This window comes from Alexandromys fortis, unplaced genomic scaffold, assembly GCF_014885135.2.
Source record: "Alexandromys fortis isolate MF-2015 unplaced genomic scaffold, M_Fortis_MF-2015_v1.1 scaffold_228, whole genome shotgun sequence".
Lineage (NCBI taxonomy): Eukaryota > Metazoa > Chordata > Mammalia > Rodentia > Cricetidae > Alexandromys > Alexandromys fortis.
The window spans coordinates 1,554,955-1,581,977 of NW_026068115.1; the positions used below are offsets into that span (position 1 = coordinate 1,554,955).

At 54.2% G+C, this 27,023-nt stretch overlaps 2 protein-coding genes and 1 pseudogene across 4 annotated transcripts in view; 1 reads left to right on the forward strand and 2 right to left on the reverse strand.

The window, feature by feature from the left end:
• The window catches only part of Adgrd2 (adhesion G protein-coupled receptor D2), a 23,076-nt gene extending 17,992 nt beyond the window's left edge, over positions 1-5,084 (forward strand). Inside the window, 3 exon segments of the mRNA XM_050124881.1 lie at positions 824-914; positions 1,016-1,050; positions 5,005-5,084. Of these exon segments, the coding sequence (XP_049980838.1) occupies positions 824-914; positions 1,016-1,050; positions 5,005-5,084 (206 nt within the window).
• Positions 4,581-24,758, reverse strand: Nr5a1 (nuclear receptor subfamily 5 group A member 1). 3 transcript variants are annotated; one of them, XM_050124840.1, is made up of 7 exons: positions 24,596-24,758; positions 20,978-21,094; positions 20,739-20,880; positions 18,089-18,717; positions 12,780-12,899; positions 11,117-11,264; positions 4,581-6,135 (listed from the first exon to the last, which is right to left on the reverse strand). In XM_050124840.1, exons 2-7 carry the CDS (start codon positions 21,077-21,079, stop codon positions 5,888-5,890), a joined length of 1,389 nt encoding a protein of 462 aa, XP_049980797.1. In that variant the 5' UTR covers positions 21,080-21,094; positions 24,596-24,758; the 3' UTR covers positions 4,581-5,887. The 3 variants fall into 3 exon arrangements, with proteins under 3 accessions (XP_049980797.1, XP_049980799.1, XP_049980798.1); XM_050124842.1 differs by lacking the exon at positions 24,596-24,758 and adding an exon at positions 22,915-23,051; XM_050124841.1 differs by lacking the exon at positions 24,596-24,758 and adding an exon at positions 22,062-22,208.
• A 262-nt stretch (positions 24,759-25,020) lies between these two features.
• On the reverse strand, positions 25,021-26,881 carry LOC126490151 (alpha-ketoglutarate dehydrogenase component 4-like; annotated as a pseudogene).
• Positions 26,882-27,023: the final 142 nt, after the last annotated feature.

Genomic DNA, 27,023 nt, shown 5'->3' on the forward strand with positions numbered 1-27,023 from the left:
CCAAAGCACAGGGCAAGTGCCTTTTCCAACCCAAGGGGCCTGTGGGCAGCTGGGCCAGGCTGGAGACATCTCAGGCCCTACTCAGTTCTTGGGATGGGGTTCAGCCTCACTCTAGGGATGGTGGAGACAACCAGTCGCAGTGAACCACACTGAACCAGAGTTCCCACAGTCTTAGACCAACACTGCCTAATACGATAACCCGGACTGGAACTATCCTATCCTATCCTATCCTATCCTATCCTATCCTATCCTATCCTATCATCCTATCCTATCTATCATATCCTATCCTATCCTATCCTATCCTATCCATCCTATCCTATCCTATCCTATCCAATCCTATCCTATCATCCTATCCTATCCTATCCTATCCTATCCATCCTATCCATCCTATCCATCCTATCCTATCCATCCTATCCTATCCATCCTATCCTATCCTATCCTATTCTATCCTATCCATGCTATGCTACGCTACGCTACACTACACTACACTATACTATAGCCTGCTTTCTGAACACTGCTGGGGCTAGCTCAGTGTCCAACCCCAGGCCCCTGCTTGCTCTAGTCTAGTAGCCAGGGGAAGAGCCCATGGTGTTCAAGGGAGCTGCAAGTAAGCAGCCAGTGGTGCAGCAGGAACCAAGCTCATTCGCACAGAAAGGGCTAGTCATAGGGGTGTAGTTACAGACCTAGGCTTGAGGCGGCCTCCGCTTCTGGTCAGCTAAAAGGGACCGGAGCGCCCCCTGCAGACCGATGGTGGGGCGCGGGGCTAGAAGGGATTAGAGCACACAGCCGCCGGCACCCACCACCCAACCCCCCCTCCACCCAGCCCCCACCAACTGGCACAGCCGTCTAAGAGAACAAGAGCCACTGCAGCGCCTCTGTGCTCAGATGACAGCGCCTTTGTCTCTGCTGAATGGGTGCGTTGCTAAGGCTTCTCGTAGCAACGGAGTCCTTTCCACCTCGGCTCCACCCGCTGGACCCCAACCCTAGTCTGATGATCCCTGCTTTTCGCCCCCAGCTCCTCCCAACCAGGCACTCAGGCAGCCTGGAAAGGTGCGATGGGAGCGGGGGGGGGGGGAGCAGGAGTAGGGGGGTTGGGAAGGGAGTTGCTGGCTGTGTGTCCTTTCCAAAAGCTCTGGGGACGTTGGGGACACACAGGTGTTCTAACGGGGTTGAAACTGAGTCTCAGGGAGACCATGAGAGACAGGCCCGGGTGGCATGGTCTCCCCCACGCCTCTGTTCTCAAACTCTGTCTAATCTTGGCCATCCCTGCCAGTCCTGCGCAGAGAAAGGGTCACTTTCCTTACAGGGGTCTAACCGGCATGTGTAGGGTTTTCATCCCAGCCTTTGGTGAGCTCAACAGCCAGAGGACCTCAGTTTATCCTTGGAACCCCAGACTGAATGAAGCCTACAACTGGCAGCTCCAAGTGAGAGAAGCAGCTTCAATCCAGCCAGTCTGGTACTTCTGTCTGTCTTGGTTCCTTCCATTTCCCGGATGCCCTCTGCAATGTCTGGTAATAAACTAGGTGTTGGCATTTTCTGCCTGTGCTGTCCGGGGATCCTCCTGAAGTGGGATGGGTAGAGGCACAGGGCTGTCTGGGAAGAAGGGGAGACAGAAGCTGCTGCTTTTGCTTGTCACCAGGGTTGGTAGTTATAGTTAGCACTTTAAAAAACATTTATTTAGTATATGCCTATGCCTGTGTGTGTGTGTGTGTGTGTGTGTGTGTGTGTGTGTGTGTAGGTCAGGGGACAGCTAACACAGTCACTTCTCCCCTTCCACCATTCAGGCTCTGAGCATAGAGCCCAAGTTGTTTAGCATGAGTCACCTTCTCTGCCCAGCGGTTGACCAGTTCAGCATCTGCCATGTTCCTGACCTGGCGCTGAATTTACTCACTCTGCCTAGAGACCACCTTCATCCTGTCTACGACACAGGCCTCGGGCCTCCCTGCTGGCATTGGCAGTGGGTGTGGGCCCCAAACACCTAGGCAGTGTTTCCTGGAGATGCCAGGCACCGCTGCTCACAGGTAGCTGGGGCTGTCTTGGGGGTAGGTGAATGGCTGTCTCACTGGAAGTCGATAAGGAGCAGTCCAGGGTGCCCACCACCGTGAAGTCACCAGCCAGGTCTCCATCTCAGAGAACAGGACTGGCTTCAGGGCCAGGGGAAGCAGAGATGTGTTGGGCTTAACATCAGGCCTGGTGTTGGGAAGGCCCAAGACAGGAGCCAGAAAACAAAGGACCCAGACTGGGACTTTGTGCTCAAAGGTTGCCAACACCATCCAGCCTGCCTCCCTGCAGAAGTGTGTATGAAGCAAGTGAGAGGGCAGGGTAAGTGAGAAACTCAAGTCTCAGTGAGGCACAGACCATGCCAGGGGCCTTGGTGGCTTCCTCCCTGAACCCTGTGTGGGATGCTCCTGGGACACATCTTCTGGGGATCAATGGCTCACCTACAAAAGGCCAGGTGTCCAGGCATTGCTTTCTGGGGGACTGGGATGTGGAGGATTGTAAGTGCTGTCTTCCATTTGCAGAATGGGGAACAGCAGGCTCTCTCAGAAGACCTGTGACGCCGTCCTGTGCTAGTTTTGGGCATGACATCCACCCTGCATGTTCATGTCCCTGTCATGCCCAGAATGTCAGCTGTGACCAGAGACATGCAGGGCTATCGACACAGAGAAAACTGTTTCAAAGCATTGAAGGCTCTGGGTGGGAGGCCAGAGATTCACACGCGAGAACACAGCAGAGCCCTTGCCATTCACTTGGGAAGAGAGGCAGAAGCCCAGGAGGATGAAAGGCTGGGCTAGTGGCCACTTCTCCTGCAGCAGGAGCCCCGCTAAGTATCAGCAGAATGCATTCTCAGTCCCGGCAGAACCCACTGCCTGTGGCGCAAGGAGGTAGAAGGGACTGGGTCCAAGGCGGCACAAGACCATCTACACCTCTTCCCTCGCAGAAGGCCCCTGCCCCACCCGTAAAGGTTTGGGGAGCAGCAGACAGGACTAAGGGGCTCTTTCCAGCGCCTTCATCCTGCACCTCTCTTTCTCCCTGTGCCCTCTCTGCTCCTGGCAAGCACAGCCAGCTGGCATCTCCCTCTTCCGCTTATAGCCACACTGCTCTTTCTGCCTGGACTGCCCTTGTTTCTGTCAAGCCGCTGAATCCCTAGGCATCCTTCAAAACCCAATTTGAATGACCCCTCAGCCACGAAGCCTTCTCGTGTGAATCAAACCAATGACTTTCTTATCTCTGCTCGATTACACAAGGGATCACATCATATCATCTGGTTAAGACAGTCTTCTTTAAGCCTGGGCATGGCCCTGGTACAGGCACAAAGCAGGAGAGCAACATCCTTGCTGCCACCACGCTCTTTTCATGGTTGTTTCAGAGACCCTGGGTGGACCCAGTGTGGCTCTAGATTAGTTAGGTTGGTTAAAGAGGGAGGGAAAGTGGAAGTCTGCCCAGAGGCTGGGTCCTTCCTAAGCTGTGTGAATTGGCTTTGAAGAGCAGATCCAACAGGAACTGAGGTGCTGGAGCAAGAGAGGCAGGTGTTGACCTGGCTCACTGCTGCCACCTAGTGGGATGGGAAGGAGAGGACTCATCAGCAAGTGGGGCAGAAAAGGTTGGAATCTGGTTCCCCACACTGTTGGAGAAGAGCGCTCCACCCCTGCTGGAGTTACTGCAAGGACAGGGAGCTGAGGGAGGGCATATGCGAGGCATTCATGGAGTGAGTGCCCTTTCAATATGAGGTTAGAACTGGCGTGGCAGGGTGGAGCTGAGACTCCAGGAAGTCACAGCGTTTTCCAAGCCTTGTGCGTGCTGGGGTCCTAGGTATCCTAGGAGGTGGGATCTAAAGCCTAGCAGTGCCTGCTCTCTCTACACCCTGGGCTCTCCAACCTATCTTCCTCCTCATCTTTAAAAGATATTTTCAATGCATATAGTATGTAATATATATATATATTATTCAACATATTTAGATCATATCCACCTCTCACTGCCCAACTCCTAGGACTCCCTCCACATCCCCCTCCCAGCTTTGTCTTCCTTAATTTTTATAACCCAGTGAGTCCATTTAGTAAAGCCTGTATGCACATGGATGCAGGGCCCTCAAAAGAGCACTGGAGTATGGGTAGCCTCCCAGAGGTCACATCCCTAAAGAATCTGACTCTCCTCCAAGAAACCATTGACAGCCAATAACTCCTGAGCCAGGAGTGGAGAGTTCACGAATTTATCCCCATCCATGTTGGACCACTGAATGGCTTCATCTTGGGCAAGTCTTTGTTCCTGTGTGTGTGTGTGTGTGTGTGTGTGTGTGTGTGTGTGTGTGTCTATGTGTGCATGCACGCAGTGTTGACATACATAACATAACATACAGGCCAGAGGACAACTTATGGGAGTCAGTTCCCTCCTTTTCCATGGGGATTCCAGGACTCAGGCCAGTTGGCCTGCTAAGCATGTTTACCCTCTGGGTCATTTCAATGGCTCCCCTCCCCAGAAGTTTGAGCTGAACACCACTTTGATGGCAGGCAGATCATTGTCACCACCCAGAACCGACCCCAGGGACGACATCTTGCTTCAGAATGCAAATTCACAAATGCTACTGGAAACTAATTGCAAAATTTATTTCAGGGCTGCAGGGGTGCTGGGCTTGTAAGGGCACTTCTTGTTTCTAGGTAGTGGGTCTTGACCTTGGCAGGGACACACATTTCAGGGGCAGAGGTGGTGTCTGAGTCAGGATGGTGGCAGGCAGGAGACAGCCTTGTCCAGCTGGGCAGGCTAGCATAAGCTGTACGTCTGGCATGAAAGCAGGAAAGGCTAGGGAACCCCAGCCTGGAACAGAGGACGGCTTAGGCCTCTCCCCTCAGTGCCTGGCCCCGCAGAATGACTTTCAGGATGTAGAGAGGCCAGCTTCAAGACTTATGGCAAGGGATCCAAAAGGATGGAGTCATGAGAGACTCCTCGGCACTGTCCCCATCTAGAGACTCCTGAGTCCTCCTAGGTCCCTGTACCCCACCCCTGCAGGGACTCTAGGCCACTGCTGGTCGCCTGCTGTTGTCATAGTAGAGAAGGAGGAGGGCAAGCTACAGCTCTCTCTGGAGTGAGCAGGGTAAGCAAAGATGAGCAGGTGCCACCTTGACTCTTGGAAAGAGATACCAGGAAAACTTGGTGCCCTCAGTCTGTCTCGGGCTGTTTCTCTTTCACACACCTTCCAAGGACTGTCCAGCAGGAAAGGAAAAGCAAATACCAAAGAATCTTGGTGACTGCAGCCCCGCAGGTAAGTACCAGCCCAGCCGCCAGTAATGACTGGGCGGGGCGGCGGCAAGACTGTTGACTCCACTAGACTCCGCCCCCCTAGGTCACAGCTGGGAAGATGGTAACAGCAAAGCCTTTTTTCATGGAATGGATCAGAGTTAGACAGGTGGAGGGCTGGAGAAGGGTCTTTTCGCCCTCTAGGGAAAACAGGCCCTACCCAATTTAGCAGACTCAGTGTACAGCAGTGGACTTCCTTCTCTTCTTCGGAGGAAGTCTGGAGACCCCTCCCCTGCCCTGCCTCCCATTACAGGAGAGAGTGAAAGGATGACCTCTGACCCATGAGACGTCCACCAGGGAATCCCAAACCTCCTCCCTGGACCTCAGATTCCAGGAAAGAAGTTGGGGGCGGGTGGAAGAAGGAGTGGTTAGAAGCCACCTCTTTGGGGCACTCTAAGTGGCAAATATGTGCCAGTGGCTGGTGAGGGCAACCTGCCCCAGGCAGACCCTGCCCATCTTTGCCTGCCATCCCAAACACACAGCTCTGGAGCTCAAGGGCAGGGGCCTAGGGGCAAGGCTCCCGGATCATCTAATGCAATGAGTCATTTGGAGGCAGTGGTATCCCTACCTACTGCCTGCCGCCAGATGCCCAGGCTCAAGTCTGCTTGGCCTGCAGCATCTCAATGAGAAGGTTGTTGCGGGGCATCTCGTTGCCCAAATGCTTGTGGTACAGGTACTCCTTGGCCTGCATGCTCAGTGCCCTCACCTCCACCAGGCACAGTAGTAACTGCTGGAATTTGTCCCCGCAGTGCGGGTAGTGACACAAGGTGTAATCCAGCAGGGCAGCGTTGGCTTTCTCCTGGGCATCCTTCACCAGGCTGTGGTTGTTCAGGAATTTCACATCTGCAACAAGAGCAGTCCGTCACCCTCCGGTCACTATGCCGTTACCACAGCTGGGCTGACACTGTCACCAGTGTTACAAACACCACATTCCCAGGGGATACCAAACCCATGGTGCAGAGACTGCCATGACCTTCTCAACGGCAACCTCCCTATTTTCACCCTGTGGCCACCACACCACCACTGACGTCACTTTGATTAGTGCCCCCAGGTTTGTCCTTGTGTTTTTTGTGATTTTTTTTCCCCTTCTCTTTCTTTCTTTCACTGTCTCCTTGGGTGGCCTGGAACTCACTATGTAGACCAGGCTGGCCTTGAACTCAGAGATCCAACTATTTTTCCCTGCCTCCCAAGTGGATTAAAGGCATGTGCCACCACCCTAGAAAATCCATTTATCACCAGTATGGCCACCACCGTCACCAACCACTAAACTGTAGCACTAGCCCCATCATCACTGCTGCTGCCCTCATGGGTAGCTGACAGCCACCAAGATCAGCAGCGGCAGCGGGTGCATTGCTCTCCATTTTCTCCTCTATAAAATGGGATGCACCGGTCCCTCCAAAGATATGAGAAAGCACGTCAAAGCCTTCCCGTGGCCATCACCGCTGGTCCCCAGCATCACTGCCAACCTCACTGTCAAAAGGACCTGTCTTGGGGGACAGGCCCATGAGTACTCTGCACAAGCCCTGCAGGGCTCTGGGGCCAGCTTCTCTGCAGCACTGTTCACGGTGAGAAAGAGGGGCATGGGTGGCTGTGTGCCAGTTACATCTGCGGAGCTGTAGAATGGGCAGATGTGGAGCACATAGAGCAAAGTGGGAGGTGAAAGACAACAGAAGTTCGCAAGGCAAAGCCATCTACGTAAGTTTAAAATGATGCTGACGCGTGGCTTAGAGCAGACCATGACCTGGCACACGCAGCCCTGGTTCTCTCTCTGTGATATGAAAGACTGGAAGAGTGGGGCTGCCTAGCTCACCAGCCCTCCCCACACAGACGTGCTCTGTGAGAACAATGGAGCCCCTGAAGCCGTGGTGAGCCATGGAGGGTCAGCCACTGTGAGAGGGAGAGGAGCAGGTGGCTCAGTGGACCAAAAGTGACTGAGGCTGCTGTGATCAGTGCATCCTTGGGCCTTAGTCCTGGGCTAGACACAAAAGAGGTCTTTGGAGTCGGTTAGGAGTAGCCGCCCTGTGAAAAAGTGCCTGCCTATTCTGCAGAGAAGGGGACTGGAAATGGGGTGCTTGGGCCTTTTTCCTTGTCACTCAAGCCCATCACAGCTCCCAGACTCTGTTAGCTCACGCCCTGCCTAGAGGTTTAACATCCGCCCCCAACCCTCAGAGCCTACCCTGGTCTCCCTGAGGCGTAGCTTCCCGGATGTTGGAAGATAGGTCACTCTTCTGCTGTGCTCCCTTGGGGCACCCTAGTCTTTCTACTGTGGTGGAGTTGGGCCAACATGCGCTCTCGGCCCTCTAATCCCTCTTAACACCCACTGCGCCAAGAAAGCTGGGGTGCCTGGCAACCTTGATCCTCAGCCGCCCCCAGCACAGCCGCTGGGGCGTGTGTTGTCCAAAGATGGATTTAGGGAAACCGGAGCTGGGCCTGAGTCGTATGGCAGTATTTGGCAGCTGACCTCCACCCCGGCTCCCATCACCCTCTAATATGTGAGCCAGGGTCATTTTCTTCCTCGCCTCTCTGAAATAGCCACTAGGTCATGAGCCATCTTCATGTATTTTAGGAAAAAGCTCCCTTTGGAGAGCTGCACCTAGGTCCGAGCCCTGTCCCTTCCCTGCCTCCATGCCCCTGTACAGGGCGACCTACCCAGGTCTACATAGCAACCTGCTCCCTAGGAGCCTGGCCAGCTTCAGTATACTTGCAGGTGATCCTAGGAAATCATTCCACCAAGCTGATCGAAGCAAGAGATGCCTACTGATCCCATATGCCTTTGCCTCGATCCCTTTCCCGGTACCACCCATCATCACCCCCATACTGTCCTTGGGCTAGTCTGATTGGCAGTCATAATAGGAGAAAGATGGGATCTATCTCAAAGATAACCAGAGGGAAGAGCTGAGGAGGAGGAGGAGGAGGAGGAGGATGGGCCAGGGTGCTGCTCAGATGGTGGGGTAGGAAGGGCCGGGGACACCAGGGCCGAGGCCTTCTTGGCTTTACCAGGATTTACTGTTCTCAGCAACAGCATCAGGGACTCAGGATGGCAGTGGAGTAGAAGGGGGAGGGTGCAGAACAAGGGCGGCTTCAGGGACAGCCTCTCTCCCAGAGGGCCTCTGGTCTCTCAGGTCCCACAAATGAAGACCTCCATGACCTTAGACCTAACTTCTCCCTCACCAAGAAACCACTTCCCATACCCCCAGTTCCCAGCTTGTCACGGAGAGATGGAATATTGTCACATACCACTGAGTGTGGTACCTTTGCCCCTCAGACCCAGGAACAGCAGTCCCACTACCTGGACAATCAGCTCTGCAGCCAGAGGCCCCTTCCGAACCTCAGTTTCTCCCTTCTATATGGGGCAGGTCAGGACCAGGATCCTCACTGAGCTCCAGCCTGAGGCTTGAGCCTGCAGACTACATCCCTGGAGGCGGAGGTGAGCGGGAGATGGCACCCCACCCTGGGAGTAGCCGCTAGCTCCATGAGCTGGAGCCCCCCCAGGATCTCAGAAAAGCCCCCTTTTCACGGTTTAATTGAATATTTGAATAATCCTTTCATTCCAGCAAGGCATAAAGAATGTTGTCCCAATAGCAGTGACTCAGGCAGGCGCCCCCGCACACAATGGCCCCTCGAGTGGCACTGCTATTCAGTCCGTCTTTTGTTGGCTTGGAGCAGTGGGTAAATTGCAAACGCTTAAGGGAATGCTGCCGTGCGCCTCAATGGGAATCAGGAAATCGAATGTTAGGTCAATCCATTAAGCTTCGATTAAGTCCTCGGTGGAACAATGCCGGCCGGGCCCATCTTCATAAACACTGCGATTGCCAGGAGAGAGGCACTAATTTTAATTAAGCCTCCTTACCTGCCTCTGAGCTACCCGAGATGCTATTTAGACGCCAAATGGCACCCTTCTGCAGAGACAGGCGAGAAGGAGGCGTGTAGAGGGGGACGGGGCGGGTGAGTGGGTGGGTAACAGCCACTGCCTGAGGTTCAGGCTGCTGAGGGTTCCACAAGCAGGCTGACTGGAAGTCCTGTGTTTAAGATCACCCAGGTACAGGTGTTGCCTGCTGCAAGGCTCTGGGCTGTTCGCCTACCATCTGACCCCAGGCTTCTGCTAGAAGGGCCCCACCTTATATGGTGATATGCAGATGTGAGGTGGTTGTGTTATTCCCAGAATGGGAGCCATCCCAGAGGAAGGCCACGCAATAACCATGGCCATGCACAGTTCAGCCCCTATGCATCCTGGCCTCATCGCTACCCTTTCCTCTCCCATAACTTCCAATCGACTGATCCTTCTGTTTGTTTCACCAGGACTCTCCTATTCACACTGCAAGGCTCAGCTCAGATGGATCCACCTCATCCTGCATCCAGACCAAGCAGAGTTGCCCTAACTCTGCTTACCTCTCCCAATGTGGAATCTCATGGATCCTGTGAATCAGTTTGCCTCTGTCACACCTGTTCTAGGCTCCAGGAAGTTAAGGTTCCAGGATCACTGCCTCGACACCCCCATCCTCACCCAACTTCAGACCCACTAAACTCAGCCACCATGGCCAGACCCCATGCCCAGAGACAAGAAAGCCCTGAGCCAGACACAAACCATGTGATAAAAACCGAGCCCGTAGCCTGCTTTGTTTGTTCACTTTGCTCTCTGGCTCATTTGTTTATGGCCTTAATAAGGATGATTAATAAGACCATCAGCGCACACTTCCAAGGGCCAAGACTGTGGTAGAACTGTCTCATTATCCTTGCAGCACGTCAAGAACACTTACAGCTGTCATTTCACACAGGGAGAAACAGAGGCTCAGAGGGCAAATGACTTGCTCAATGCACAAAGCCAAAGAGACCAGAATTAGAATCCAGGCAGCCAAGCCCTTCCACAGGCTTTCCCTGCCCTCCCCTCTCCAGGTTATAAGAGGTAAAGTTAGCTTGTGGGGGAAGGCTGAGAAGCTTACAGGGCTGGGAGGAGGAGCCTGAAGTCACCTCAAAGTCACTCTGGACCTAGTACCTTTGGTTATATGGGAAAGGGGAAGGTGGGTCCCTCTTAAAGGAGCAGTATGCATGGCTGAAGCTCTGACTGTACTGATAGCTCCTCTCTGCCCAGCACCCTCCCAAGCCTGGTCAGGGCCTCTAGCCACGTGGTCATGGCAAGTAGCCCAACTCTACCTGAACACTGGGCTTCCTTACAAGTTCCCTTCTTCCCTCTACTTCCAAACACTTCCTACTCCACAGGAGCATCATTGCCAAACTGCCACAAAGACATGTCTCCATTTTGTCCAGTTTCGATCCCATAGCTGGTCCCTGCTGAAGAACCCTCTTCCCAAGCCATCCGCTAAGGCTCTTCCAGGCTTTCCGCAGCAGGACTCGGGTTCCCTGAGCACACCCTCCTAGTTGCTAGATCTCGCTGCTATGCATTCCACCCTTCATAAGCCACTTGCTGTTTCCCTAATAGGAGCTGGCTCTGGGAGCAGCATTTGGGGTCTTTCCCATTTGCTGTGCTGCCCCCAGATCCTGGCACCAGACAGATGTTCAGCAGGTGTCTGTAGAACAGGTGAAGGGGACCCAGTAGTTCTCAGAGTTAGGGAAAGTAGGGACTCCAGGATGGGAGCCAGGCAAGAGAGTCCTAAAGGCAGCAGACATTTAAGTGTCCTGGGTGCACGGAACAGAAGGGTCCTCACCCCATGAAAGACAAATGCTAGACTCCCTGCCCCACAGGAAGCAGCCAGGCCCTGACTGTGCACCTTATGCCACTCACTGAAGGAGGAGCCTCATCCCTTGAGCTTTCTGAACACAGTGGCTCCCAGCATCTTTGGCACCCTCTACTGCAGAGGCCACTCACCGAGGCTGAAGAGGATGAGGAACTTGAGACAGACGAACTCCTGGCGGTCCAACTGCAGCGCATGCAGCTGTAGAACTAGTTCCTGTGCCCGCAGCACCAGGCTGTGAAGCAGGGAGCCAGCCTGCACCGCCACTGTGCTCAGCTCCACCTGCACCGGCAGAGGGTGGGTCAGGGAGGGGGGCAAAGGTGAAAGGGCATGGAGCAGAAGGCTCTGATCAGGGACTTGGCTTAAGCACTGAGCCTCAGGCCTACCATGCTGAAGGCCATTTTGCCAGCTTTGTTCCACCTGTTGGCCTAAGCTGAGCACCTTTGGCGGCAGTGGAGCAGGCACCAGGCAGCAGGAACACTGGAGAGCTGAAGGATACTTCATTCACAAAGGACTGCCGCCAGCCCAGTTGTGAGAACTGTTCTTGTACAGCTAACTGGGGCAGGGGAGGGGGCAGCGGGGTGGTTCTACCTGAGTGATCACCAGATAGGTCCCAGTCTATTACCACAGCGTTCTCTCTTTCTCTCTCCCTCTGTCTACACACACACACACACACACACACACACACACACACACACTCATAAGGCTGTTACCTGCTCGCTGAAGCTATGGTACTCATGTCTGCACACCTACACCCACTCCTGCCCTTCAATGGCCATTCACAACAATGCAGACACACCTGCACATGTACTCAAGCTTGCACAGTGGCAGGAAGTCATGGACACCCACGCATCTCTGTATGTGCAGAGTCTCACAATCAGACCTAGGTGTGTGGGTACACTCAGGACGTCCTCACTCATATCCCAGATCTTGTATTTGCGTTTCTGTCCCCCAGAGTCACCACTGGAGACTAGTGTTCCCATTCCTGCTCCAAAGGCCTGAGACCTGGGAGGTAAGAAACCAGGTTGAGGACACAGGTCCTGAGGGGCAGAGGTAGGGAAGCAGGGCCAGTCTGCATTTCATTACAGCATCCACTGCTCCCACTATTCAGCCTGTGTCCCCTCTCCTGTCTTCAGTCTTCTTTCTACCACACACTCCCTGTGTCTCCTCTCCCATTTGCAGGTTGTCTTCTTTAAAGGTGTCTCCAGACCCAGCCCTTTGGGCTCCTTCACCTACACCTACTAGCAACCCCAATGTCCCTCCTGTGGGGGTTCAGGAACTCTCAAGCCTTCTCCATGCCTTCCCACCCCCGCCATGGTATATTTTCTATTTAAAAGGTGCCAAATTCTCACTGATCTCTCGCCTTTCACCCTCTCTTTCATTCATTCATGATTTGTTTACTCGCGTGTCCATCGTTTATAAGAATGGAGAGCCCACAAGTCTTGCCTGCTCACCAGCAACCCCATCTCACACTCCCCACCCCACAGGCCCCTGGCAGTACTCTGAACCCTTCTCAGAGTCCTCGATCCTATTGCTTCTACACGTGGGAGTGCAGACTGCCACCCATCCCTTCGGCACCAGCTAACCAACTCTGCCTTATTTTGGGGAGATCCAATCCCCTTGTTGATGTCCTACAAGGGCCTCCCCTGGCCATCCCACACTCTGGATCCTCAAAGGTTCCAGAATACAGAGAGGTCTGGCCAGTGTATGTCCCCAAATTTGGAATTCAGGGTGTGCATAGTCAGCTTGGAGAGGTCTGGGACCATGCAGGGCCGGGGATTGGAACAGTTCAGTCACCTCCTGCCCAGTGACCAGCAGGATGCTGTCCTCCTTGCCGTACTGGACCTGGCGGTAGATGTGGTCCAACACCAGCAGCTCACTCCAGCAGTTCTGCAGCAGTGTCATCTGGTCAGCCACCTGCAGGGAAGAGCCACACACAAGTCCAGCTGGGGCCTGGCCTTCAGGCCCTTCAGAGTCTTAGATGGGCCCCAGCTGCCCACCTGATTACTTTATTGGGGTCCAAGGAGGGCGTCTTTCAGGTCCTAGCTCTGTCTCTCACAAGCTGTGTGACTTACACATGTACCAGGGTCTTTCTGGGCCTTCATTTTCTCAATGGTTCAGTGATTAAAGTGTGTGGAGATGACCGGTCCCATATCGCACACTCAGTAAACCTCAGAGATCAAGATCTAATACTGCAAAGACCAGCCCTCGTCCCTTGTGCTGTTGGCCTGGGGAGGACCTGTGACCACAGCTACCCTAAAAAGGACCCTGAGGGAGCTGTGGAGGTGTCTAGGCTGCTGGGGAAGAAGAAGGGCTGCCTGGCTCATGGCCACCTCAGCAGTCCACAGCAATAACCGAACAATGACCAAGGTGGATCCTAACCATCAGGGTGTATTGAGCCTTGGGCCCCGAAAAGGACAGCTCCTGTTGAGTGTCCTCCAACTCTGGGGGTAGCTGTATCCTCCCATGGAAAGGGCAGATGCCCCTGACAGGAGCAAGTCCTGCTTAGAACCATGGTAAGTGGCAGCCAGGGACACGTCATATCCTCTTATCCCCCCTGCATACCCAACCTCTCTCCCTACCCATCCTCACTTCCACTCACCTCCTTTTCCCCACCCAGCCCAAATCCTTTCTTTTTAAAATAATCCTTTTACATTTACGTGTGTGTGTGTGTGTGTGTGTGTGTGTGTGTGTGTGTGTGCCACAGTACATGCTGAAATCAGAGGATGTTGGTTCTCTTCTTCTGCCATGTGGATTTCCCAGCCTTCCTGGACCACGCATGACAATGGCTACTAACCCTGACTACATCAGTCTTGCTGGGTGACTTGTCAGCCTGTTTGCAGTTATGAGAAGGAACTGAACTTAGCCAAGTTTCCTAAAGTTGCCCAGTTGAGTGTGGCTCCAGGCCCATTCTCTCTACTGCCAGGATAGAAACAACTTTCCCTTGCCACCCTGTCCACCCAGGGCTTCAGAGTCTCCTGTAGACTGGTTCCATGAAGCCCTTCTCAGCCCCTCTTTCTCACCACCTTTTGGAACCGGGTTAGCAGCAATCCATGCCTATCTTCTCTGGTACTTGGGCGTGTGCAAGGGCAGGACTGGTGTCCTCCACATCACTGCTGGTCCCTCAGGCATCAGTGAGAGGTGGATGAAGGTGCACATAACCCATAAAACATTCATCTTTCTCAAAAAAACCAAAAAAAAAAAAAACCAACATTCATCTCTTGGGTCATCAAACCAGACCTAAGGAAAGATGACTAGACATAAGAACTAGCCCTGTCCTCTGGGAAAGCAGCCTTTCCCTCTTCTGTGGGCCTCCACGGGTAGATGGGGAGAAAGGAGAAGGCAGATGTGCTGGCTAGTTCTATGTCAACTTGACACAGTCATGGAGAGGAGGGAGCCTCAAGTGGGGAAATGCCTCCATAGGCAGGCTCGTAGAGAATTTTCTTAATTAGTGATTGATGTGGGGGGAACCCACCACCATTGTAAGCTGGTGGTCCTGGGTTCTATAAGAAAATAGACTGAGCAAGCCAGTAAGCAGCTCCCCTCCACATCAGCTCCTGACTCCAGGTTCCTATCCAATTTGAGTTCCTACCTTGGCTTCCCGTAGTGAACTGTGAATCAGGATACGTTAGCAAATAAGCCCTTTCATCTCTAAATTGTTTTTGGTTATGGTGTTTTATCACAGCAATAGTAACCCTAAGAGAGGGTCAAAAAGAAAGAGCAGCCCGACAGTCATGCAGACTCCTCAGGACCCTGTCAGCTCACTATGGCCCCAACACGCAGTGCAGGAGACCTGTAGGAGGGACCTGTTTCTGTCAATCCTTACCATCTCCTTTCTGTCAAGAACCCAGGCCATTGTTTGTGCTGAACCCATCACTGTCAGAACAGAGAGCCAGTCTCTGCGGGCTGCTCCCCATCATCAGACAGGACCATGTAGGTGACACCAGGTAGGCAGATCTTGGAAGATCCTAGGAGACCCTTAGAACTGCTGGGTGCCTGGGTGGCAGCAAAGTAAAGAGAGGCCCATGTGGGTGACCCAGAAGGAGTCCAGGCAGGGCTGGGATGCTCCACCCCCATCTCACCAAAGGAGCAGATACCCTTGTGCCCAGATGGAAGGAAGAAACGGGGCAGGAGAAATGATAAAGAGGAGAGTCAGGAGATAAGCAGACTGAGCCTTGGCAGAAGGCAGAGGGGTCACAGTGACCTGGGTACCCAGCTCTGGAGCAGACTCTGCCCAGACCTCAGGCCTGGGGCTGGGTGGCCCAGCATGTGGAGGCTGGTCGGCCCTGAGCTGTGATGTGGGCACTATGCTGAGCTCTCCAAATCTGAATTTTAGCCCTTTACCTGGCTGTGCACTTCCCTCAGCCCTCTTTTCCTGATGGAAGAGGGCACCTCCCTCTTCTGCATATCTTCACTGCATAGAAGATCTGTATCAGCCCCAAAGGTTCTGAAGAGCATGCTAGGCTCCATCTTTTCCTTGGCCAAGCAAATTTTCCTGCCATTCCTATGCCCACCTCTTCCTGTGGGTGGGGAGATGGACACATAGACATCCAACTTCAACACTCACGGCGACTGTCAGCCCCCTCCACAAGAAATCAATGTGTAAGCAAGCGTGTCTCTCAAGCCAAAGATCCGGTTTCCAATTCCTATTGCCACCTTGGGAACAAGGTCATCTGCAGTTCTGGTCTGGGGTCCCTGGCCAGCCCGGCCCGTCTTTGGGCCCTCCTCTGGCCCACCACAAATCTTGGAACCTTGACACTGCAGTCTGCCTCCAGGAAGGGTATTGATGGCACTGCACTGACCTCTCCCTCAGCAGCCTCTCTGGAGCCCCTGGGGTCTGATCAGTCTGGCAGGCAAGGCCAACAAGCTCAGTAATTCTTCAGGGTCTGACATGCCATGGCTGGCCATGGCACACTGCTGGCTGAGCAATTGTTTATCAGCCCAATACTGACAGACTTACTGTGTCTCAGTAAACCATCTATCTGAGCGATTATCTGATGCCAATGGGGCTCCCGGGGGGGAGGCAGCATGGAACACTGAGGGGAACAAATGTCAAGATGAGCTGCTATCCCCTCCTCCAGTCTGCCCTTCACAGTGACCATGCAGAGCACCTGGTGAAGGCAAGTCTACCATGCTTCAGGTAAGACGTTGGCATACTACCAGGGCCAAAGTGTGCACCCTTCATGCTACAAAGGGAGGGGCCAACTCCACTGATGGGACTTCCTGCGTACTGAGCCACGTGTTCTAGCTTACCTGACCTTTACAAGCCTCTAGAGAAATATTAATCCCTTCCCACCTTACAAATAAGAAAACGGGCCAGAAGAGCAGACTTACGTGCTAAGCCCCCCAGGCTGGGTGCCCTGACCTGTCTCTGAGCATCTCTGGAGATCTTTGAGCCCTCAGATGCAGCAGTACTTTCCCACTGGGTGCTCTGATCTCCAGGACAGTCCACACATCCCTAGAGGTCCAGGTCATTCTCCTGTCTCAGGAGTCACCCAGGCTCAGAGCCACAGGGTTTCTCTCCCATCACCTAAGATGCATCCTGCCTGGAGACAGTGGCTAATGTGTCAAGGCGAGAAGCACCTCACTGGGCGTCCTTGGCTTTTCTGACCTGCATGCCTGGGTTCTGCGTCACAGACCCGGCAGCCCGGGGAACCATGGCTCAAGAGGGGCTGCAAGGGCTGGGTTTGGGCTTCTTTCTCTGCAAGGCCCCTCACAAACAGTGCTGACGGTGGCTAGGATTCCTGGGCTCCTTCACAGGTTCTGGGAAGGGGAAGCAGGAAGATTTGGGCCACAGAGAAGCCAAAAGCAGGAAAAAACACTCAGCAACGCTGGGACAAAAGCCCTTCCCATCCTGCGTGACCTGGACCCCCTACACCAGGAAGGCAGCCAGAGGAAGTGCCCCGCCCCTGGATCCAGAGTCCTGGAAAGCTGGGAATACTCAGCTCCTCTTACTCTCTGTGCAGGGGATATCTGCAGTGTCTAGGGGTGGGGGTGTCATCTTCCAGAGAACGCAGCCATGAATACAGGACAGGTGGGAGGGCCCATTATCTGACCTATGTTCCTCTCCTACATTAGTTGGCCTAGAAGAGCCAGCAAGAGAAGTCACCCAAGACAGGGACATGGCATGTCCTTGGCCATGGCAGGCCCTCCACAGTGGAAATGAGAACCATGGTCATCAGTTCCTAACTCCCAGGGTCCTCTGGGTTAAATAAACCTTGGGGTGCCCCTATAGGGCTCAGAATGCTCATGCTGCATCTTATTCCCCTCCATGCTAGCCAGCCAGGCAGTGCCCCGTCCATCTGGCCACATGCCCAGAGGAAGCCCAGGCAGAGTGGCGTCAGCATTGACGGTCGCTCAAGGCTGCAGTGGCTCCAGCAGGGAGGGCACTGGCCTGGCTGTTTATAGCTAGACTCAGAACAACCAGGGGGGCTTGACCTAAGAGGGTCAGGCTTGAGTTGTACCCACGCCAACAGCAAAGAGGCTTGGTCAAGATTCTGGAGTCTTGGAGGTGGTGAACGTAAGAAGTCAGCTCTCAGGCCTTAGGGTCTTCACGAGACCAGATGAATGCCTGGGAAGTACCTCCTGTGTCTAGCCTCTGCTCCTCCTGCTGTGTCTCCACTTTCCTTAGTGTCATGTGCACTAACTCTAGTTTAAAAAGGCAGTTCAAAGAAAGGATTTTCTATCTAGTTGTTCTGCATTTGCACGTTTGTGCATGCACACACATGCGTGTGCATACACCCACTTTATCACAGGGACAGGGGCTCCTTCCCTTCAGCCCACAAACACCCAAAGTCATAGACTTAGAGCCTCATTTATGACAGTTGAGGATGGCAGGGATCGGTGTGCTTTCTGAATGAATGAGAGGATAGGATGGCTGGACCTACTTCTGCCATAGGCTGGCAATTTGGGGGACAAGACAAGTGTTTTGAGGGAGCTAGGGGTCTCCTGTAGGAACCCGAACTGGGAGAGAAGCAAAGGCTGGAGGAACATGGAGGTAACAAAAGACCTCAAGTCACAGAGGGGACGTAGGAGAGACAGGGAGAAGGATGGGCAGGGGGCAGTGGGCACCAGGAAGCTGCCATGGCTCCTGTGGTAGTACCTACCTCCAGCTCCTTGAACACCATGCACCTTCGTGCCCAGTCGACAATGGAGATGAACGTCTGGTCAGCCATCCTGCAGAGGAGGCTGAAGTGCGCTGGCTGGTCAGAGCGACTTTTGCTTGGCTCCTGCAGGCAGCCCACTATGCGGGCACGCACCTGGTCCTCCTCTGGCTCTAGCTGCAGCAGCTGCAGTATGAGCTCGGGTACGTTGGGCCCTCCTGAGAAGGGCTCTGGATAGCTGTAGGGTGGCCCTGGCTGCTGAGGGGGGCTGGCATAGGGCTCTGGATACTCAGATTTGATGGTGCGGTTAGAGAAGGCAGGATAGAGGTAGCCAGCCAGAGGCCCATGGGTACCAGGCACAGCCATGGGCAGAGCTGGGGCTCCAAAATCACCCAGTGGCCCAGTGGGTGGGCCAGAGACCAAGGACTTGGGCTCAGGGGCATGCAGGCCAGGGGGTAGCATGTAGTCCGGAGGGGGAGGGGGTGGCGGGGGCACCCCCATCGGGGGTCCAGTCTCCAGCTTGAAGCCATTGGCCCGAATCTGTGCTTTCTTCTGCTGCTTCAAGGCTCGGTCCCTCTTGTACATGGGCCCAAACTTGTTCCGACCGCCCCTCATTCGATCAGCACGCACAGCTGTGAGCAAGAGCAGTCAGTCGGCTTCCACCTTCCCAACTACTTTTCACAGATCTTTCCCGAAAGACAGATCTGTGTCTCTGTCACACACACACACACACACACACACACACACACACACACACACACGCCATTCTTCACCTCCACTCAATGCCCTCCTCTCCCCACAGGTGAGAGCCATAACTTTAGCTTGGCATTCCAGGCCTTTCTCCACCTCCTGGTGACCTTATCTTTCTCCCCTCCTCCCTACTCCTTTGTTCCTCCACTTAACACACTTTCTCACCCACCTTGCCCTCAATTATTGGTTCCCTCTGCCTGGAGCCCTTTTCTGACTCCCACATCTCCTGTCTTATAGCATAACCCAGTGGCCAGGCTGCCACCTCCAGAAAGTCCAAGAGTTCCTGCAGACAGAACCTCCTGTCCTGTCCCATAGTATACCTCAGGCTGAGAGCACCTGGGCTCAGCTCTGGGTTCATGGGCCCAGCCTATGGCCTGGCAGGGAAATGTGAGGAAAAGGGGCCCTAGTCTGCTTTGCTCACAGCGGGGGCCCAGCTACTTGCTGGAGCCTCCTTAGTTCTGACTAGCTCCTGGTACAAGATGATGGGGCTTCCCCCATTGCCTTCAACTCTGGAGCCTAGTTCAGTGTTGGAGAACGGGACCTATTTTGCTGACCAGATGTTTTTATTCTGGCCAAGAATGTGTCACCGGCCAGACTTAACAGGTGCATCTCTGCAGCTTGAGTGTGGCTCCAACCCCTGCTCAGACAGGACCCCACCCAAGCTCTGAGGGAAGGGAGAAAGTTGGAGAGAGGGGTGGTATTTCACAGAACTCAGGGCTTGGGAGCCTGCCCGACACAGACCTTCTTGCAGGGAGAAGGCCATTCTGCTTTGCTCCCTCAGGCTGCCCCAGAGGCTTCTGCCACCCATGATCGCTAGCTCTCTGCCCACTCAGGACCTGGAGGTAGGCATGGTGGCTCCAGGCACAGGACAGGGTCCCTTCTTCAATCTGAGTCCTTCTCTAGGTCCCACAGCTCTCCCAGCCTTTGCAGCCTTTCCTGCAAAAACTTTAGCCAACAGCTGCTCTCTGGGCGCTCAGCCCGACTGGGGCCAGCGGGGTAGTAGCTAGGACTGTCCACTCTCTAGGCCTGAGTCTCTCCTGATGGACCATTGCTGTCCTCTCTGGAGCAGAGATGGGGAACAGGGGTAGGGAAGAGGCAAGGATAGGCCACTGTCCCCCTTCCCTCCCCAACCTTCTCAGAGCTGCACTAAGAATGCATGGGAAGGAATCTCAATTCCTGCGAAACTTAAATGCCTGGACAGATAGACAGACAGATGTACAGGGTGGCCAGTGATGGACAAATAGCAGCAGAGAGTGTGATAACGACAATCACAGCTATCCTGCCGAGTATTTGCCCTCACAGCAGGCAACTCCAGCTTTTTGTAAACCCCCAATCTACCCACAGACACAGGGCAGGCAATAATTTTTAGCTCATTATTCAGATAAGGGCATTTGTAACGCAGAGAGGTTAAGGCTCAGGGTCCCCAGCCTACAATTGAATAAACTGGAATTTGAATATTCAAGTTATTGAGACCTTCGACTCTGGCTAGTGTGGTGATATATAGGGTGGCCCATCACAAAATGAGTCTGTTGGGGCTCTGCTCTGTCCTGGAGAAAGGCTCACTCCCTAGTGAGGGAGGAGGAGGGAGTAATGGGTCTCAGTATGCAGTCCTTTACTGGTAATCACCATGCCTCAGACTCCTCATTCCTGGGATTGCAGGCTGGCCCACCGTGCAGGAAGTCTCGCTTTTGATATTTCGGAACTGAGCCCAGGCAGGTTCTGCCTGCGAGGGCTCTTCTGGCGCTTGTCTTCCCTGCAGAGCTGGGGCCCTAACGTCGCACCAAGGGGCCAGTCACCTGGATCCAGAAACTACGCCGCTTTCCCTTCAGCCCCTCTCCCAGGCCCGCCCGCGACTCCCTGGGGCGGTCAGCAGTCAGGGGTCCCGGGTGTGCAGAACGCGCACCTTCCAGGCGCATGCCCACCGTCAGACACTTCTGGAAGCGGCAGAAGGGACAGCGCTTACGCTGCGTCTTGTCGATTTTGCAGCTCTGACTCTCGGTGCACGTGTAATGCTTGTTGTTCTGGACTGTGCGCTTGAAGAAGCCCTGTGCGAAAGGAAGGGAGTGAACGCCAGGTCCCGACCCTCGGTCACTGTCCGCACCCCTGCTACCTGCAGCTTAACCCTTCCCTGCTAGCGCTCACCTTGCAGCTCTCACACGTGAGCAGCCCGTAGTGATAGCCCGACACCTTGTCACCACACACCGGACACAGCTCGTCCAGGTCCTCGTCATACGAATAGTCCATGCCCGCGGCGTCCGCCTGTGGAAGGAGGAGCGGATCAGCACGGGCCGACGGCATCTGGCCTGGGGCTGCCCTGATCTGTGCGCCCGGGAGGGCCCACAGCACCGCTGTGGTGCGGGGGTTTTCGAGCCGCGTCCCCGCGCCGCAGCTCAGCCACCCGCCGCGCTCCAGTGCTGCTTCCACGCCGCCTCTGCCGCACCCGATCCGGGACTCTCGGATTCGATGCGTTTCCATTCTTATTCGTTTGTCTGAAAACAAAACCCCGATTCTGAGAAAATCAGATAGGTTCGGGCGCGGGGAAGACGGACGCCAAGCAATCAGGATGAAGTGGGGCGTGCAACTGGAGTGGTCTGGGGGCTTGACAGAGACCTGAGGCAGAAACAAGTCTAGAGAGACCCCAGCCGATGCTGCTCAACGGAGAAAAGATCCTGGGCGAAGGAGAGAGGAATGCCGAGCTAGAGACACTGGGAGAGATTCCTAGATGGTTGGTTGATAGATACTTGTTGGTAGAGAGATACTAATAAATGGTAGATTATGTAGATGGATGATAGATAAATGATAGGTCAGATAGATGATGGACAGATGATGATCGGTGACCGACAGATGGTAAAAGATAGTAAATAGATGAAAGACCAATGCTGGGTAACGAAAGAGACGGGATCAGAGGTTCGGAGTGACAGACTCAACGAGAAAACCCGTGAGACAGAGAGACAGAGACACAGGGAGAGACACCGAGCAACGAGAGACATCCCTAAGGAGACGGAGACAGCAAGAGTGACAGAGACAAGGACCGAAAACCTGGAGAGAAGGAGGTGCTCAGCGAGAGGGTCGGGGACCTGTAGACAGACTCTAGGCGGGCGGCGGTGCGGGCAGCGACCTCCGAGGTGTGGCCCGGTGGAGGGCTAGGGGCTGACCCTGAGAGGCAGAAAACCCTGTAGCCGGGCCACTGGGTCTGCAGACAAAGCCGCACAGCGACGGCACCCACCAGCGAGCCCGGGACGTCGGGCCGGCAGCAGGAGTGGAGGGCGCAAAGGGGTCGCGGGCGCTGGGCGGAGACCTCGGGCGGAGACGGCGCGGGCGTCCAACAGAGATTGGGGTGCAGGCTGCGGGAAACCTCAGGCGGAGAGTCCAGATTCCGAGAGCAGTAGCCTAGGACGGCGAGAGCCGTACGACGGCGTCGCCCACCCAGGCCGCTCCGGCGAGCAGTGCCCCGCACCTTTCGGCCGCGCCGCCGCCTGCAATGAAGCCGCACCCGAGCGCAACGCCACCCGCCCGCGATGACGGCCACTTGGGCCGGGGGCGGGGAGACCGGCCCGCTCTGCCCCCGCCTCCCCGCGCCCGCCGCCCGCGGGGCCGCTCGAGGCGCACCTGGGACCCGGGCCCCTCCGCCGCGCTGCGCGCTGCGCGAACCCGCCGCTCGGGGCCGAGGTGGCCGCTCTATAAGCGCGCGTGCGGTATCCGGGGGCGGAGGCGCGGGCCGCGTCCTCCCCACAGATCCGCTTGGCCTTCACTCTCACCCCCCCGGCCCTCCAGCCCCAGTTCGGTCCTCCGAAACCCGCGAATTCTAAGGGAATAGGGACCCCGAACACCCCGGAATCCGATCAGGCGTCGTGCGCCGGGACGCTTCAGGCCACAGCCTACGCAGAGAGAAGGCGAACTCCCGTTTGCTAGTCAAGTTTAGGGGTGACCAGGGCCAAGACGGGAACGCTGGTCGTTTTGCGGTGGAAGTGTGTTTTGTGTGGAAGTGGCTAAGGGGACGTGGGTAAGTCACGAGACCAAGGTAGAAAGTAAGCTTTCGAGTTGACATTTGCTTACTCAGGCTGCAAGCACCCACTCACTCGGGCTCTGTTTCTTAATCCCAAGTCAGGTGCTCCCAGAGGATGGCTGCGGATGGACGAGTGATGCGGTGGAGTGGGTAATAAGAGTTGGGGTGAACCCCATTTATGCGAGTCTCCCTCAGGATGCTCGTCTGGAAACGGGAAACGTGATCATCCCACTCTGCAACATCCCTAGGTGTGGTAAGCAGCCTGAGCTCCAAGGGCGCAGAGGCCTAACAGCAGAGGCAGGGAGCTGCACCCCTGCGCCCCTGTGAGCTCTCTTCTAACTAAAGCGTAGGGGGAGGAGGAGCTCCCGGCAGTAGAGGGTGAGATGGTAGAGCTCTGAGCTGGAAAGATCCACCAGACCTACGGCTCTTCAAGTTAGTTAACTGAGGCCGAGAGAGCTTGAAGAGGCCTGATCAATCCCGCCCAGCCCGCTTGGCCACCAAGGGTGGAAGACAGTGCTGGGGGCTGGACATGAACACCAGAAAGCCACAGTGGGGAAGCACAGAAGTTATGCCTTTGCAGAGCCCACCGGTCCAAAACTCTGTGTGGATCTCACCCGGTGGCTCAGGCTTCTGTGGATGCTGAACTAGGGTGCTCGAACAAAGCTGAAGACCCACTGCAGCAACCAGAGTCGTTCAGCCGGTGGAGGGAGGCACGGAATCTGACCGACTTGGCTATCCTGTCCTAGCTCAGGCAAGTCACTTCCCTCCTTGGGAAAAAATCCGGTCCTACAGACCAGGGTTCCTGGGTAAAACTGTGTGAATGAATCTTGGAAGGAGAGAGAGCCAGAGGCTGTCAGGCCCTGTCCTCACACCGGAGAACCCACAGCCTGTGTTGTAGAGCCGGGGATGGGGGCTACACGAGTTTATGAACAAATCCCCTTCAGACAGGAACCCTCAGAAAGTGAAACTGGGGAGGAAATGGGGTTCAGTGGCAGGACCACACCCAGTGTAAGGCTCTGCGTTCATTTCTAGCATAGCAAACACACAAACACAAAACAAAACAAAAGCCACAAAATACATCAAGCCACAGAGGCCAGTAGGCAGCGGGGAGTGAGGAATGGGGGTTGGGCTCCTGAGTAGGCACGCTAGGGTAGAGCCCACTAGGGGCCTCTTGGACAGTGTGGGCACATCCTGGCGGGATGGGGGATGGGCAAGAAGCCACCCCACCTTTCTGCCTCTCCAGGTTGAAAGCCATGGTCCCACTGAACCCTTAATTCGCCCCATATACCCCTATAGTGACTTACAGCCCTGCATCCTTCTACCTAAGGAAGCAAAGTAGACACTGGCCCAGACTGACAGCAGAAACACAGACTTACATCTATGGAGTCTCAGATACCTTCATAAAGGCAACCCAGACACTCAGGCAGCAAGATGCCAAGACTGGAAGATCAGCCCGAGACCCTCAGGACAGTCACAGAACACCACACCCACAGGAACACACCTCTAAGACACCGGGGGCCACCCTCAGAGCCCACTAGCTCTGTCGCCGTAGGCCTAGTTCCTCCTAATAAAGCCTAGGGAGGATGAGGGGTACTGTAATGAGGAAATGATCTGGGGAGACCCCTGGTCTTTTCCCTGCCCAGAGTGGTGGGCACTGGCCCTTCTGTAGAACAGGCAGTGGCTAGTCCAGGCCCCAGTGAGGTGCTGAGAAGGGAGGCTGGCCATTAGAGGCCTGGGCCCTGGCCCTCACTTACTGAGCGGAAGGAGAATTCTCAGCCGGATGAGGATGGACACTGGGCACCAGGGTCCTGGTAGAGAAGCTCCCAGGGCCCAGGTAGGGCAGTGGTAAGCAGACCGTCAGGAACTTCTTCACCCAGCAGCAGGCGGGTAGCGGGCGGACAGCAAACTGGCCCTGTCCGATAGTCCTCTTCTCCTCCCCGTGTGGGTGGGGGGGGCACCGGAGGCCCAATTGGTCTCTGCCCCCACGTGACTCTGCAGGCCTCTCTCCTCCTTTGTTGGTGTTTCTCTTCATTTAGGTCTATATCTTTTTCACTCTCCTAAAAGAAAAAAATACCCCTATCTTTCTGGGGGCCCTGGGCGGGGGCAGAGGCCAAGGCACTGGGGAGGCCTTGGCCAGCTGCTTGTCCAGGCCACTGTGGGATCCTGAGGCAGGGACCCCACGTAGGCGGGTAGGCAGCCGCTTGTTAGCGACTGGGTGGGAGTGGGACCTGATTTACGGGCTGCTCCCTCACAAGGCTGCAAGTCTCTCCTCTTGAATGACTTCCTCCCTGGGTGTTGACCTGGACACTACTTGGTCCAGCTCGTCTCAGATCTGAGTATGGAGTCAGAATGGCTGATGGGGAGGAATGGCATAGTGGATCCTGGTCAGGTGGGGCTCATGTGGCTTTTGATTATAGCTTCTCTGAATATCACTATGTATTGGGAGCTGCAGATACGTTCTGAGGCCATGCCAAGACTGCTGGGCTAGGGATGTGGTTACAGGGACTCCAGACTGGGCTATGTGGGTACTCGGGCCGGTAGGAAAGGAGGTATTTTTTAATCTACAAGGCTTGCTTTTTTTTTTTTTATTTTCTCTGCTTTGCCTTGGATATCCCCATACACTTTCTTAAAGTCCATACAGGTCCTGGACTGGCCTGGTCCTTTTGGGTCCAGATTGCTGAGCCCTGAATGGTCCTCTATCCCACACCTCTCTGTTCATTCCTTCTTCATCTCCAATAGACTGTGTGCTTTGTGAGCCAAGCACTGTTCTGGGCACTAGGGGAGGCTGTGCTGAAGAATGGGGAGTCTGTCTCAAGAGGATTTGCAGCCATTTGTTCTGGGGAGTTGCTTAGGGCACAGGGCCACCAAGTAGGGAGAAAGAACTCCCACTCCAAGTGAAGAAACAGGCGAGTCTCCCGAAACTTTTCATTTATGTAGGTTCTGGATGACAGGGACTTTTCTAGATAACTGAGCCAATTGGATTGAAAATCTAGAGTGTCTTTTCCTTATGTTACCATTTAGTTCTTTGCTGTTTTTGTGCTTTGAGACAGTGTCTCATTATGTAGCTCTGGCTGGTCTCAAACTTCCCAGCCACTCCCTTGGGAGTGCTGGGAGTATAAGCCCTCTCCTCTGCCTCATGCTTCAGGTTTAAACTGGTGGGTTCAGCCGGGAATTTTACTGTCCATCAGAACATATGAATAAGTTTTAATTATGTCAGTACCATTACGTACAACTTCCCCCTGCCAGTCATGCCTTTTTAACCTAGAAAGTTATATTTTTCCTGTCTAGAGCTAGAACTTAACCAGACTCCTTTTGTTTTTTTATTATTTCTCAGTTCTGTTTCACTTTATTACTTTTGTTTCATTTAAACATTTTGTTTTTTCTGATTTACTTATTTTTTACGCTTCATAAATCATCTTTATGTCTAAACAAACAGAAAAGAGAAAATTTGATTGTTCACTAGATACTGTGTGCTTTCAGTACTCATCACTGGTAACACTTCATAATCAAGAGTAAGTTAACCAGGCTAATATGTAAAAATGTGTCTTTAATAGGTATGCAGGCCAGCTTGGTAGAGAAGCTGGCCAAGATACATTGAGGAGATACAAGTGGCCATCTAGAGTTTCTATACTTCATTCTTTTTGCAGAATATTTATTAAGGTTGTTTAATAAACAATTTTCATTTGACATTTTGGAAGTCCTTTATTGTAAAGATAATCCTTTTGTCTGGCGACAAACAGCAGCCACAGTGATCGTTCTGAACCTTCATGCTGGATAAAGTCCATTTCTTCTTGGGATATAGGTTTCCTTCTGTATTTCTGAGGTAATGTTTTTAGTATTTCTGCAGTGTCTGGTGGCCCCGGATGCACTGGCAGATCTGGGGCTATGCTTCCTTTGGAGAGCGGGAGGGTAGCCCCACAGACCTCAAACGTCTGAGGCACTGAGTGTAGGACTGTCTTTTCTGTCAGGGAACCTTATTAAGGGAGCATGTGGCTTCACTACCTGCACGACCCTCTGGCGGAAGCCGTCTTGCTGCCCATCGTGACCCCCGAGCAGGGGTCTTAGTTATTTTTTGTTTGCTCTGGGCTACCACTCTGTCATCTAGGCTATTTTCCTGGCAGCAATTCTGCGCCCAGTCCTGAGTGCTGGAATTACAGGTGTAAGCTGCCATGCCTGACTCTT

Bases quoted from the DNA above. Each gene is read 5' to 3' on its own strand.
- Nr5a1 (XM_050124840.1), bottom strand. From the start codon at position 21,079: ATGGACTATTCGTATGACGAGGACCTGGACGAGCTGTGTCCGGTGTGT. The intron at 20,881-20,977 runs GTGAGCGCTAGC...CCTTTCGCACAG, and splicing joins TCACGTGTGAGAGCTGCAAG to GGCTTCTTCAAGCGCACAGT. The intron at 6,136-11,116 runs GTGAGTGGCCTC...CTCTTGTTGCAG, and splicing joins CCTCATCCTCTTCAGCCTCG to ATGTGAAATTCCTGAACAAC.